Source organism: Glycine soja, chromosome 12 (assembly GCF_004193775.1).
Source record: "Glycine soja cultivar W05 chromosome 12, ASM419377v2, whole genome shotgun sequence".
Lineage (NCBI taxonomy): Eukaryota > Viridiplantae > Streptophyta > Magnoliopsida > Fabales > Fabaceae > Glycine > Glycine soja.
The window spans coordinates 6592718-6608976 of NC_041013.1; the positions used below are offsets into that span (position 1 = coordinate 6592718).

Below are 16259 nucleotides of genomic sequence, written 5' to 3' on the forward strand. Positions count from 1 at the left end.
TTCAATTAAAATATTTGAAATTCTTAGAATTTTAAATTTATCATAATTTTAAATTTCTCTATCCAACCACACTCTTAGATATATTTTGCTTAAATTCTCTAACTACACATTATTCATGTCAATAAAGAATGAGGAATAGATAAAATATATTAAAATAACTATATATATATATATATATATATATATATTAAAATAACCAAACAAATTTCAATTTAAGCAATAAGTAACAGATAAAATGTATTAAATTGTACATTAATTTAAAAGTGATTCTTTAATTTTATAACGGGACAATTTCAAAGCAATTAACATTTTGGAATGTACAGTGAAAATGTCCCATAATTTCAGGCATAACATTATAATTTGTTGTTTTCAATCAATTTACCTTGAAAATGTCCCGTAAATTGATTCTTTAATTAATACTCCCTCCCTAATATTAAGGAATGCAATTAATTTATTGAATTCCAAAAAAAAATAGATACAATAATTTTTTAATATATCTTTTATCTTTCTAATTAATGACTCATTTACTCTTCCTATATATTACTCACACGAAGTATTTATTAAATGTAATCTTGAAAAAAAGTATTTAATGTAGTATTAATTTTGTAAAATAACATATTTTGCAATAAATTTTTTTCTCTAAAAGTCATAGATTATAGAATAGAGGGTGTATTTATCATTTATATCTTATTTCAGGCATAAAATTATTTGTTGTTTTCAATCAATTATATTGTAATCAATTAACATTATAATTTACGGGACAATTATCGCTAATATTTTCACAAATTCATTACAATTGATTATTTTATTTTAATTATCATTTATCATATTTATTTTATTAATTTTTATTTTGTTTGTTTTAACGGAAGAGAAAAATTAATTATATGAAACTTAATTTAACCATTCTATGCCAAGTGTGTTAACATGTACAGTCATATTTAATAAAAATTATTCATTTTTATAATAATAATAATTTTAAAAATCATATTTAAGAATATGATTTGTAATTAGTTAGTAATATAATGTAAAAGCTTCTAAAAAAGTAATACTACAATGTAAAAAAAAAATGCACTTACTGAAAATTAAATTCATTAAAATATATTTTAATCTCTCTTTAAAAAAATACTATACTAATCTCGATCATCTAAAACGTGCTTGATTATAGTTGTAGGAATTTCAAAGTCGCATTAAGCGAGAAGCAATAATTTGGTGGACAACAAATGAAAATTGGAAAAATTAAAAACACATATCGTTTTAGGTTCCTAAACAGTTCCAACCTTTGGAAGTATTTCTAAATTTCCCTTAACTCCACGAAATCGGCAGTTTCCTTTCCATATTCTTGCATGCTTTTATACTAAATAAGTGGCAAATTATTCCAAGAAGATAATAAGGGAAGAAAAAACAAAGTAATCGTTTCCTTCCATGAAACCGTTCATGTGTAACGGGGACATTTACAACTAGCATGTTCCATACATTTATTTAACGAATGCAAAGCAAAGCATTATTGAACCCAAAGCCAGCCTATCTTCAAAAGTAACACAAACGTTCCCCATCTCCTTTTAGTACTTAATAAATTAATGCTCCCCATTAATTAAGACAACTTTGGTTTAAGGACACTCAAACCCACATGGGGTTTGTGAGGAATGAGCTGGATAAAGAGCATAAATCCAGCTTGAAATTAATCATCATACCATAATATCAAAAACTAAATTAAACTCATTAACTTTAATTATGGACCTATAGGTGCCCTATGAGGTATCCCTTTCCTTCTCCTTGAATTTGAACACAATGGTCTTAGATGTGAATTAGAAGGCTTGCTTTGGTATACTTGTTTGTGGATTCCTTCACGCAATTCTTCCTTTGATGGCAACCTTCTTGGCATTCCTTCGTGCATTCTCCCTATTTCTTCGTCTTTCTTTGCGCTTAAGGCAAAGCTCGCATTCCTGTTCTTCTTTATTCCTACAAGCTATTATTATTTATATACATTGTTATCATAGGTTTCTTAAAAAAATGTATGAAAACCACTTCTAAACTTTAACATCGCGTTCTCACTTATTGATATGTACATATTATTATTCTTTTGGGCTATACCAAATAAATTTTATATATTCTTATTCTTTTGAGTACAGAAGTATACAAACTAAGTATAAACGAAACTAACGCCAAGCAAACATATATAGTTTATGGCTTCTTAGCAATAATACATGAATGTGACTTATGACTTTAATTAAATGAACAACTGGATATAATTAAACATTTAATTTGGAGTACAATGACATATATGGTTATATATTTAAGCAAAAAAGAGGGTAAATTAAACAATTGAAAAGGAACACAAATTAAGATAATATTTAGATGAAGAAAAAGGAAATAAGTTAATGATGAGAGACGAACCTTGCATCCCAAAGAACAGAAACGAAAAGGGTCCAAGAGATTCCTTCTGCAAATTTCACACAAATGGGAGTTACTTTTTCCACTTCCAACAACACTATTGGTCTTAGGCTGATTCTGAGGCCTCTCATTCAGGAAAAGAACTCTAGCACTGTTAATCACATACGTCTGAACTCCACTGATATCCAAAACCTTCTGAATCTCCACTACCCTCACAACATCATGATAGGACGATCTCCTTATCTGCATTACACTTACAAATAAAAAGATTCAATCCTCCCAATTCCATTAATTCCATCACTATAACATTGAAATTGTCTCAAATCTATTTAAACAATTATGCATGTATATTTTGATAAACTATACTTGATCACAAATATATAATGAATAAAATTAAATAAAATAAAATACCCACTTGAATTACTTGATGATCCTTATGCCAAGATTGTTTGCAATAAAAACAGAATGCTTGGTCTTTGCAATCGAGGCAGTACATGTTGCATTCGTTTCTGGGTGTGTTGATGTGGTTTTCGCACATGGTGAAGAATGTGGTTGACAATAGTTGTTCCAGCCATGGTGGTGGCACCAACATTAATTCCTGGTGATGAGAAACAATTAAACACAACCACTATAAGAGACTACAAAAAAGTCTAAAATGGATTGTACAAAAGAAGGGATATGTATATGTATGCATATTAACATTACCATTGTGGAGTTTGATTATTATAAGGTAGAAGTAACGTAGGTTGGAGATTATAATAGCAGGAAGTCAGGAACACATAGAGAGAGGGGGAAATGGGGAAGTTGAAAGAGTAACATAAGATTTGTCAACAAAACAATGGATGAAGTAAAGGACAAAGCAAGTGTATTGTATTATAAAAGGTGCCAGCAACGGTTCAAGTCAAAGGATGGTAGGTCAAGTGGGTTTTGGAGCGTTGGATTGGAATAGATTATCTAAGTGTGAGTATGTTGTTCTGTTTGGATGGGTTGGTTACGTTACAGCTACCTCCTTTCAGTTTCTTTTTTTTTTTTTTTTTTGAATTTAGCTTTTTATAAAATATAGGTATATAGTTTGAAAAAATTATAGGAATTTTAACAAATTTATTATAATTTAATAAATTATTCAAGGACATTAGCTTGGTACAAGATTTTCTCAAATTTTAACTTAATCAGTATTCTCGAATTCGAGTGTTAATCGAGTACGCACCTGCGTTAATTACTTAGATAAAAAGCTTGTTACTTATATAGATCTTACAAGGCTCCAATAAGATTATATTTGATGGAGGATACCTATAATTTATAATAAAATAAAAATATTTGAGACACATGACTGATTAGTTTGATCTAGAAAAGAAAGTGATAAAAAAATAAGAAAAAAGGAAAAGGAAGTGAAAAGTGGAATAATTGTTTAAGTTGTTTGATAGGAGAAAAAAATAGTAGAAAAAAAATTTCTTATTTTCTTGGGTTAATATATTATAGATGTGAAATATATAATGACGGAAAATTCTCTTATTTGATTGTGTAAAAGATAAAAGAAATATGTGTGTAAAATAATATAAATATCCTAAATAAAGAATGAGATGTGATAAAGCCTTTTATTCTTCTCTTCTCTTTTCAATTTGAAAAGAAACACTTTTTATGTGGGGGCTCATAATTGTTTTTCTTTTCCCTTCGTAGTTTGAGGTTACCAAATGAAAGAAATATTTCAAATTGTGGTATTTTCTTTCCAAGCAAAATAATTCCTCTTAGTTATCTAGTAAAAATTTAAACCAGGATTCATTTCATTGTGAAAAATAATCCCTTCTGCTAAACTAATTTTATTGGTATATATATTACAAATTTAATTCACTATCATTTGCACTTTAAAGGAGCCTTTTTTTTTTTATCTTCTTGGTCATTGCCAAATTACAGCACTACGATCACATGAAACTTTTCTTTCTCTAAAAAGAACGTGTTTTACATCTTATATACAATATGATACAAAAAAATTATAATTTATAACGTGTTATTTATAATATATTTGGGATTTTTAAGAAAAAAAATAGTTCTCTTAATTTTTGAAGAAAATTTAACATGGTTATCATTTTGAAATGAAATTGAACTTGGCAGAATGACAATTAATGATGATAATTAGTTCGCTATAGTTTAGATTTTTTGCTAAAGTTAACTATAAGTATATCCATGATCATACAGTATAGCAATAGCAAAAGAAAACAATCTAGATAATCGTTTTCCTTGAAATTATAATTAGTTGCGTGTGGTTTGGGGGAGGCAACAAATAAGAGAGTTCATAATGTAAGAAAATTTAAGAGTGTTCATAAGATTGGGCATTTGGGCTCCATCAATCATATGATCTGACGGCGGTTTCATAGCTACCTTTTGTGAAAAAAAGTTCATCACTTTTGTAGACATTACCTGTAGTACATTTAATTATAACCTAATGTTTCAATTTGTTATTATGGAATTAATTTATGAACTTAATCTTCTGATTTTCGATTATGAAAAATTTTACTTTTAAAATAAACTATACACTGTTTTCTTTCGCTGGTAAAAATTGAGTTGTTTATAAATGTTGTCCGAAAATATTGCCAAAAAGCATGTCAATCAATTGCTGATTAACGTTTTTTTGGGCTACATGTATGAGAATTGACAATTTGCAACACTAGAAATTCAACTCTAGGTACGATGAGATGGAGACTTTTCTACTCATAATAACTTTATAAGATACAAGGCAGATCAGAAGTTTTCTTTGAAAATGCCACCTACCTAGGTCGCGTTTTATTGTGAGCGTGGGAAATGAATTGTATCTTTATTTAAAAAAAAAACTAGAATGATTATATGGCTGTTTAATAAAAAATTCATAATTAAAATAATTGAAAGAAAAAATTAGCTAAAATTTCTCTAGTGTGGAATACATTAATCTGAATTATCCAGCAAAAAAAACATTAATCTTAGTATATCTATTTTGAAATCTGAACATATTTATTACTTTATTATAATAAAGAGATTCATATTTAAATTTCAAGTATTATTTAAATTTATTTATTTATTTATTAAAATATTGATGTACTTTCTTAATATACATTCGGTCAGTATATCTATTTTAAAACAAAAACTTTGAAAACTAAGAGATTTTTTTTACGATAATTAAGAGACGTTAATAATAATTGTTTTTAACCTTTATTTAAAATTGTTTTTACTTTTTCGTTTTTTTCAAGAGGTAAAATATAATATTATTATTATAGATCAACTAAACTGGTACAAGATGTACCAGATTGGAAATAAACGAAACAGCATACACGCACATAGCTGCACAACACCACCATCCCGCACCAAACAATCCATACTTTTTAGTTTGGTTTTAATTATAATTGAACAAGATTTCTCATAATTTTTTAGTTTAGTAATACATTTTTATTCTTTAACTTTTATCATCCGTCAATTTTATCCTTCATTTAGAAGTTTATTCCAATTTTATTCTAACTTAATAAATTATTAAAATGTTTCTTAATCATTAACTCTAGTTTCTCGAATTACTAACTCTATTTAGTGTCATTATGTTATGTGGCAATAGATCATTAATTAGTTTCAAATAAGATACTAATCTATCTGTTGTAACAAAACTACAAAAGTAACTTTCAGCGAAGCAAGGTTAAATTAACCAAAACTAAACCCATCAAATCAGACTCTCAGATATATCCGTGCTAATAAATATAGTAAACCAAAATGAATCAAACTTGATTGAACCAAATACGACCCTACTGGTCCAAATCCAATCAGATCAGATTAAACCAGACTAAATTGATAAGTGGTGAGTGAGGGTAAAAATATCAAATAGAGTCTTTTTTACAAATTTTTTATCAAAATGAGACTGTTTTGTAGTTATTTATCCCATGGGTTTCTTTTTTTACTATAACGCGTCTACCCGAGGAGCGCGTTCCAAGGTAAAGGTCACACGTGGCACGAAAGACCTGGGACGCGCCCTGCAGGCGCGATGGATAGCGCTGCTGCAGCAGGTGCGTTGGGTCGTGTTTGGGACCCAGGCGCGTTGGGTTGCGTTGGGAACCCAGTTGGGTCACATTTTATTTAATATTTTTTATATTTTGTATATTGTTTTTATTTAATATATTTTTATATTATTTTATTTAATTTTTTTATATTTTATTTAATAGTTTCTATATTAAATAAATTCTTAACATTATGTATGATTTTAAAGTCATAAATAATTTTTTATATTGTTTTTATTTACTATATTTTTAATATTTTATTTAATATTTTCTTTATTTTTTTTTCTAATATTAAGGATTTATTTAATATATAAATATTAAATAAAATATAAAAAATATAGTAAATAAAAATAATATAAAAAATTATTTATGACTTTAAAATCATACATAATGTTAAGAATTTATTTAATATAGAAACTATTAAATAAAATAATATAAAAATATATTAAATAAAAACAATATACAAAATATAAAAAATATTAAATAAAGTGTGGCTCAATTGGGTCGTGCCTGAGTCCCCAGCACGACTCAAAGCGCCTGGGTCCCCAACACGACCCAACGCGCCTGCTGTAGCAGTGCTACCCATCGCGTTTGTACAGGGCGCGTCCCAAGTCGTGCCACGTGTCACCTTTACGTGAAACGCGTTTCTCGGGTAGGCGCATTGTAGTAAAAAAGAGACCCATAGGGTAAATAACTACAACACAACCTCATTTTGGAAAAAAATTTGTAAAAAGAATCCAATTTGGTATTTTTGCCGTGAGTGAGAGGTCCGGTGATGGTGAACAGTGGTGCGTTAATGGCGTTAATAAAATTTGACCAAAAATCTAAATTGATACATTTTTAAGAATTTAAAAATCAAATTGAAATTTTTAAAAATTTGAGAACTAAATTGTTCCATTTAAATAATTTAGGAATTAAATTGATAATTATGCTTATTTGTTCCTAATAAACTGCAACACAATTTTTTTTAAAGAGAAAACTTTTTACTAGCTTCCAAAAAGATGGTTTCATAAGTTTGTCCTTTTAAATAATTCACACAGTCTCAAACTAGACCATGTATCGTAGGTTGTATACTTGTATTGGTCTTTAGTCCCATCCGTTGCATAAAGACTAAACACACAATTACGTAAAATGATGAGTTTCAAGTTCGTTTGTTATTGCCTCCTCTTATATGAATTTCTTTTTCATTCTTTCAGTCCATTATGTCAAATTCTTTAGAATTTGGAAATTCCTCAAGGGACGTACTTTCTTACTTTCCACTCCATTTCAGAAAACCATTTTGAAATGTAAAATTGTATTTTGGAATACACTTTCCAAAATAAAATGAAAGGTGCGGGAAACAATAATAAGAATACAAGAAACCACAACCATTCCTCAATGGTTAAGATGGAACTGGCCCAACACTGCTCACAACAAGAGCGAAGATCCAACAAGCTCATCACAAAAGCTCAATGTAGAAAGCGAAATTGACTGCATCTTTGAATGAAAAGCTCATCACAAAAGACCATCACTTGCCTTGGTGAATATTTAGGGCAAAAGCTCAATGTGCTGAAATTGGGTCTAGCAGGTTCCCAGTTGAATAATCACCAGCTGTAGCAAAAGATTATTTATGGCAGGCAAGTGAAATATAAGTAGGTCCTAAAGATCCCAACTTACATAAGTAGCTTTGGCAAAAAGTTATTTCTGGCAGGCAACTCAAGGACGAATACAGCAAATTGATGCCAAACATATGCTAATGCTTCTATGATGATTTTATAATTAATATATACTCTTGTTGGCCAGCCAGGTTCCCTTTTTGTGTGTCCCAAAAGGCCGGCCTGGTATACTTTTTTCCCCGATGATCGAGATATTTATATTTGAGTTATTAACACACTTTTTAAACACTTTTCTAAATATATTTTTGGCTTAATTACAAATTGTGTTCCTTTATTTGTCTCAGGATTAGACAAAAATAAAGAAAAATAATTATTTTTGTCCCTCAACGACTAATTCAATGATAAATACATTTTTAAAATATAAAAATACAATAGTTTTTTAAAGTGTAAAAAGTGCGATAAATATATTCAGCCGTTAACTTATGTTCATCACTGTTAATAAAATAACCTACGTGACACAGAGAGACAAATTTGTCACTGAAATGATTATCAATTATCAGCATATGGTCTATGGACACTGACAAATGCGTCCCTAAAAGATAAAAATGTAAAATTTAGTCCCCTAAAATATAAAAAGTGTAATAAATATATCCGAACGTTAATAATGGATTGTGACTAATTATTATTATTATTATTACGTGTTTGTAAGTTACTGTTCTTATTCGTTTAGTACTTCAATATATGTTTTAAATTGTCTTTTAATATATATATATATATATATATATATATATATATATATATATATATATATTATTTTGATTTTCTTGTCAAACCTTAATCTTTGCTGTTAAAAAAAACTTTATCTTATATCTTATAATTTTATCAAATTTCTCCTAATTTCTCACTTTTAATATTTAAAATTATTTCATATCCCAATTCCAACTTAAGTATCCTTATATTTAGATTGAAAATAATATGTCGAGAGTTTTGAGTGGAAAAAACACAATCGATTGTAGGACTAAATTTATTTATTTTAAAAAAAGAATTTAATCAACTATTTTTTATAAAAAAAATCTCATAAAATTTAAACTAGATAAAGTTAAAGTGGAATTATAAGTGTTTTTCCTTAATCAATAATATATATATATATATACACCTAAAATATGAAAGAATCTCTTGGATAAACCTTATGTGTTTTCACTCGAGACAACACTTATTATACATAATATGAATGAAATCAAAACAGTTACTAACAAATAAAGAACCCAAATAAATTTAAATAAAAAATACAATAATGTTCAAACTAATACAGAGGTTAACTTCAAAACAAAACAAAAAAACTAATACAGAGGTCTATTCTCTACCTTTGGGACGTAGAGTTGTATCTATGTAACAATCTTGCATTCCATTTGACATACTATGGCTGAGTATGTAATAAAGATTAATAATTAATTGAAGAAACAAAAAATTTGAAGAAATAAAAGGCTTTCATTTTTTTGAATGGTAACTCAATTTTTTTTATATCATAAACTAAAGAAATTTATTTTATTTTGGAAAATAAGTAGTTATATTGATTAATTAAAAAAACTAATTAATAATTTGATAGATGAATAAATAGATAGATAATCAAAGTATAAGAGTTCAAATAGTTGTATTTTATTATTTTTTAAATCTCTTTCTCCCTAACTTCTCTCCTATATAATTTATTATTAACGTCCGAATATATTTGTCACACTTTTATACTTTCAGAGATTGTATTTTCATCTTTCAGGGACACATTTGTCAGCGGGGTGGGAAGACGAAAAGTCAACAAAATATTATGACAAATATGCCCCTATGTTGGCAATCCACGTTGATAATCATTTCAATGACAAATTTGTCCCTATGTGTCACGTAAGCTATTTTATTAACGATGACGGACAGAAGTTAACGGACGAATATATTTGTCGCACTTTTTACACTTTCAAGGACCAAATTTTGTATTTTCATATTTCAAGGACACATTTGTCAGCGAATTACACATTGAAAGACAAAAATGACTATTTACCCAAAAATGAAAGACTCAATTGGTGAATTAAATTAGAGGCGAACGAATTCAAAAACTAAGACAAATAGGAAGACTAAATTTATAATTAAGCCTATATTTTCATTATTAGATAAATTTATTAAAAACTATAAACTTATATTCATCTATATTATATATGATATATTATATATGAAAGTTCTTATTCCGGTAAGAGTCAAAATCTTCACTCACCTTTACAATCTTCATTTTCCCATGCCAAATCTTCACCTATTTAAATGTCAATTAAAATAAATACCATTTATTTTAAATTACCATAAAAATAAAAGACGTTACAATTACATGCAATTGCCATTTAAAAATTAATTGTTTTTTCTATTAAAAAATAATATAAAGTTTGAATTGATTGAAAATTGAATGGAATTATTGCCAACTATATATTACTATAAATGTCATTATATATTCCATTTTTTATGTCATTATATATTGAATTAAGTTTTATTTCCGTTCTCAAATTGGTCTTTTCTTCCAAGCTTTCTTACTTCTTCCCTATCTTTTTTCACATTGTTGGATGGAGGTCATCAAACGTGTGGATTTCACAAATTGATTTAGGAGTTTTACTATCAAAGTTAACCTTGACCAGGTAAAATATGTCATGTTTAGGGTTTAGGTTTATGATTACTAAATTTTATGTTAGTTTTTTTTGTGATTTGATATTCACGTAATTTTTTTCCGTGCTAATTATGCTAATTTATATTTATCTATATTTTAATTTATTTATTTTCAAATTGTGTGCATTTAAGAACAAATAAGGTTTTCTGACCATTTCTTAGACTTTTATAGAGACGACCTATAGGAGTTGTTAATTAAATGACTTACGTAGAAGTACAATAAAGATGCAAGTTGGTATGAAATTACCGAAGAGAAAATAATTTTCATATTAAGATATTTAATATGAAATTACATAAAATTATTTATCCGACAGTTAAACTAAGTTTGGTTTCTGAAGAGATATGAAATTTATTTTACTTAATTAAGTTTATGTGATTTCTTTCATTGATAGTGTAATTTTTTTTACCTCCAATTAGGTTTATGCGATTCTTTCATTAATATTGTATTTTCTTTTCTTTGTAGGACACGTTATATCTCAGCAGATCTTTCCCTTATTTTTTTGTGAAAAAAATGATATTAATGTTGAAGGATTCCAAAAAGAATTTAATACAATTTGAAATAATAAAAACATTTGATATCAATATTTTATTTTCTGAAGCTGTACGAAAATTTTATGAATTTTATAAGCTTAGTGGACAGCATGAACTTCATGTTGTTGGATAAAACAACTTTGAAACGAGGCTATGATCAACAATTTAACGCAATTTAATGTTATTTAATTTTCCGCTCAATTATATGTTTTAATGCAATTTAATTATTGATTTAGTGATGATTGATTTGTTTTCATTTTTAATTTATTTACAGACATTAAGATCAATACTATTAATAGACATTGATTATTAATAAACGTTAATTAGGGTAACGAAACCTGCAACATTACATTTCCTTTTTCAACGGGAAATTGATTTTTTATGAATTTAATGATAATTATGTAACCCTTAATAAGTAGCAATTAATTCGTTTGGCATTTTTATTAGGTAAAGCAACGAAATTGCATTTTTCCAATAAAACTTTTCGTTTTCGAATGAGAATTTGTACCTTTTTTTCTGCAATTAATGAAAACTTGATTAGTGCATTTTGCCAATAAAATGTGTCGACTCTTCATTTTATTTGTTTAAAATAATACATCCATTGTTCTTTTGTTTTTCCTCCTAATTGTATCAATTTGTTTTTCCTTCCTCATTATCTTGTTTTCAGCTAGTGTTCAACCTGCCGCATATAATCCTTATTCTTCCTTTCTTTTATATCATTTTCAATCATCATCGTGAAAAGGATGAGTATATAGAACACATGTATAACAATAAGTATTATTTTATAGAAAATTTTCCCTTACTATTCTGTTTGAATAAAGTTACATATTGTATTGTAATAATGATTTGTCATTTTTTTTTTCATATTATAGACTAATATGTTTCATGCATTCAGTTGAGTATTCATGTTTAGGAAAAAAGTCAATAGCAGTTTATTTAATTTATTTAATCAAAAGGATTAAATGTGCAGGTATTCAATATACACTCGTGTTTAACCTTAACCAAAGTAATTTATAAATTTCTATTAGGACTTTTATATGTGAATATCAACGTGATTTTGTATTTTTAAAAATAAAAACATATTTTCGTAAGAAAATTTTCCTGATTTTATATTATTATTATTCATAAGTTGATAGTTTATTTCTTATTTGCAAAGGTCCATTAAGTTGCCTAATCTTTTTTTTCAAATATTTCTATGAAGAAATCAAATGACCAAGTCAAGCTTAAAGATCCTGTGTTTAACGACTTTGAAGTTTTTGTTAAAAAGGAAAATGGTACGGTTTATTTGACAGAAGGTACTGAAATAATTGGAGAGTTTTATGGAATTTCAAGTATTGGTTGGTTGACTTTAATACGGTGGGATTGTGATTGTTTCCTTCTTAGAGACAAACTTCATGAAAAAGTTAAATCTTTATATTACTAAAAGTTATGCATGTATCATGAGCTAATTTTAGTTGCAAACAACAAATGCAGTTCACAAGATTAAGTTACATATGCATTGGAGAGCTTTTGATGCAATGTATTATTAATTTTAAACATTCCATAAGTGCATACAAAAATATTGATTATAGTATAGTGCAGTTGTAAAGTGGGGAAAATGTGTATTTGAGATTTAATGGATAATGGAGGTCATTTTTTGATAGAATTGGTAATGAACTAATAACAGGGGTTGGAAAATGTAAAATTTGGGTTGTTGTTGGACAAATATGTATATACACAATTTGTGTTTTGTATACTCTTTTGTAGAATATAATATTGTGACTGTATTTATATTTGAATTTTACTTAATGATATGTTATGTTACATAGTTAATTTTCGTTATAAAACAAATATTAAAAAAATAGGTCGTGTATCGCATGGTAACCTAACAAGTATCTTATTAAATGAGTTTCTGTTATGAGTTAGTAGTTTTAAATAAATTTTAAGCAATAGAGTTTATTTTATAATAAAAAAAAGTAATAATAGAATTTATGTTTCAAAGAGAGTGATAGATAGTATATTAATAACACTTCTCTTTATATTTTGTGTTTAACCGTGTTTAGAAAAAAAAATATTTCTAATGAAAAATGCATATAAAAAAAGGCCTATAAAATAATATTTTAGTGGAAATCATATATTTGTGTTATTATATATTTTATCGGCAAGGTTTAAATAATTGGTAGATAGGTGAGTTTCTTAAGAATATTAATAAGAGTTTGATGCCAGTGGTAGGTATGAAAAAAAAATTATTAGGAGATACAAAATCTAAACTTTAGTAGGAGAGACAAAATCTATTTTCATAATATGTATGTCTTAAGTGTTCATCTCATCACTTTGGACTATAAAGATACCTTGTTTTCAGAAGAAAAATAAATAAATAAATAAATTGTGTAGTAAGTAGCTTTTTCCAATACTTGTAGTAATTATTTTGACCTATAACAATAGGTTACATACCTTCCCAACCAATGGTGAAATTTTGGATAGTTTTAACATTTTAGTCTTAAATGTAATTTCTTTTATTTTACTATCTATAAATTTTGATCTTTTTATTTTAAAATTAAAATATTTGATTCTCTTATTTTTAAAAATTCACAATTTTGATTCTCATGTTTAAAAAAAATTATAATTTCGACCCTTCTATTTTATAAAATTCACTATTTTTGTTTAATCTTTATTTTAGAATTCAATTAGACTTGTAACTATAAGTTTGTAATAATTGAGATAAAATTAATAATTTGAGAAAAATATTAAATTTTTTAAAATATAAGGACTAAATGTCTTTATTTTAAAATAGGAGAATTAAAAATACCGATCTTTTCAAAATAAATATCTCAATTTAAAATAAGAAAACTATAATTATAAATTATTTAGAATAAAAGATCAAATATTTTAATTTTAAAATAAAAGAATAAATAAAATAAAATAAAATAAAAATAACATAATTATATTTAAGTATAACTGTTTATAGTCATAACTTTCCTGTTCACCTATGCAAAAGCATCAGTATTTGCATCTGGAAACTGAAAATGATAAAGTAATTATTTTCCCCCCTTTTTATCATTGCGATTATCGTCAATAGTTTTTGTTGACCACATTCCCAATTATCCATTCTAGGGTATCAGTCAAATTAATGGACGTACAAACCAAAGTGACGCTCAACCAATTACTTTTTGTCTTTCTTTTAAAACTTAAATTTCGTGGTTGTTATAATTAGAAAATAAATAATTGGAGTCAATCATGGATGCTATGCTTACTTAGGCGAGGCTCGCCACCCACCTTGGTGGTAATGATTAAATGTTTATTTTTCTGATTACATACCCTTTTTTTTAATCTTTCTCCATTATTACACGTTGTTGTTGTAAAACAAATTATAATATAAATACATTTTCTTTAATCCACCTTTTCAGGTAATTGTTTGTTATTTAATTATGTACTATCACAAACAAAATTATTCACCCCATAAAGGATATGAGAACACAATACAATAAAGATTATATCGTAAGAAAAATAATAACAAATATAAGAATTTATTGTGGTTCGACACTTTTTGTCTACGTTCATGAAACCGTCTCAAAAAGTATTTCACTATCAAAAAACTGGTTACAAAATTGTAATTCATTCCAAATAGTGTATCACTATACAAACCCGGGTAGGCACCGAGTCGTTATAAGAAATGATAACACTCAAACAAATACATTTTTCTCTTAATAAAAATAACTTCCAATACATCCATTCAACTAAGGTTATTTAGTAAAATGTAATATTTCACTTGATAAAAATTTAATTCCCAATATGCATGCACATTATCTTTTGTCTTGAAACTCTACAAACTCATGGTTTAATTATAATATATAGGAAAAACATGCAAAATTTTGAAGACAAAATGCATAGATTTTTTAAAAATAGGTGATAAAATATGTATAAAAAAAGCTTGAATGATAAAATACATAAAGTTTTAAAAATTTTATGAAAAATTATGTAAATTTCATAATTTGTTGAAAAAATTTACAAAAATGTGAAAAATATGTGAAAAAAAATATAATTAAACCTTTAAAATTAAAGGTACTATCGTTTTAGTTTTAATATAAAATTTTAAATGATAATTACTTTTAATGTGTGTATATATGAGATTTGCTAACATACTGTTATGTTAAAGTATTTTAGTAATTTACACCAAATTATTTAGACCAAAAATCTAATTACTTCTTTTGTAATAATAAATTTATTTTAAAATAATATAATAATTTAATATGTATATTTTAAAACTTATTTATTTTTCTTCCTCACTCATTCTCTCTAGTCTCCCTTGTCTCACGTAAAAATTTCATCTTCTATCCAAATCTTCGGCCTTCTTTTTTCACATTTCACCCAATTTCAAATTTAGTCTTTGCTGCTCACAACCTCAATGGACATTCATAGTAGCACCCTCAACCCCTCACAATGTTACGTATAGAGGATACTGCAACCATCTTAAACATGAAGAAATAGATTAAAAAAAATCCTAAGAAGAATGAATTATTTAGGAAGTGCTGAGTGAAAAAGAGATGTTACCTTAATCGTGGTCAATGGAGGTTGTTGGAAGAGAAGAGAGAAAGATACTATAAGTGATAGAGAAGAAAGAATTTGTATTTTTATTTTTTAAAAATAAACATTAAATTATGTTAGATAATAGAGAGGAGATAGAATGAATGTGGGAGAAAAATGAATGAATTTTAAAAATAACTGTTAAATTATCATATTATCCTTAAAATAAATTTATTATCTCAAAATAAATAGTTTGATTTTTAGTCTAAATAATTTGGGGTAGGTTACTAAAATACTCTAACATGAGAACATGTTAGCAAATCTTACATAGAGAGAAAAAAAGTTTAATAATTTTATACTGATAATATAAAATAATTTTATATCCACGTCTAATCACAAATTATTATTTATAATTTATGACTAAGATAATTATTGAAAAGTCAACAAATTTATCATATTTCATGTGAAGTGTTTATTGACTTTATTAATAATTATTTTTTGTCACAAAATATGATTAGTTACCTTTAATAAATTTTTT

The 16259-nt window shown here is 26.5% G+C and overlaps 1 protein-coding gene across 1 annotated transcript; it reads right to left on the reverse strand.

Moving 5' to 3' along the window:
• Window positions 1-1384: 1384 nt before the first annotated feature.
• On the reverse strand, window positions 1385-3244 carry LOC114379423. Its single transcript, XM_028338074.1, has 4 exons — window positions 3097-3244; window positions 2807-2989; window positions 2395-2634; window positions 1385-1966 (listed from the first exon to the last, which is right to left on the reverse strand). Exons 1-4 carry the CDS (start codon window positions 3097-3099, stop codon window positions 1730-1732), a joined length of 663 nt encoding a protein of 220 aa, XP_028193875.1. The 5' UTR covers window positions 3100-3244; the 3' UTR covers window positions 1385-1729.
• Between the last annotated feature and the right edge of the window lie 13015 nt (window positions 3245-16259).

Coding starts and splice junctions, on each gene's coding strand:
- LOC114379423 (XM_028338074.1), bottom strand. Junction 2,635..2,806: donor AGGATCATCAAGTAATTCAA/GTGGGTATTTTA, acceptor AGTGTAATGCAG/ATAAGGAGATCGTCCTATCA. Junction 1,967..2,394: donor TCTGTTCTTTGGGATGCAAG/GTTCGTCTCTCA, acceptor AAATAATAATAG/CTTGTAGGAATAAAGAAGAA.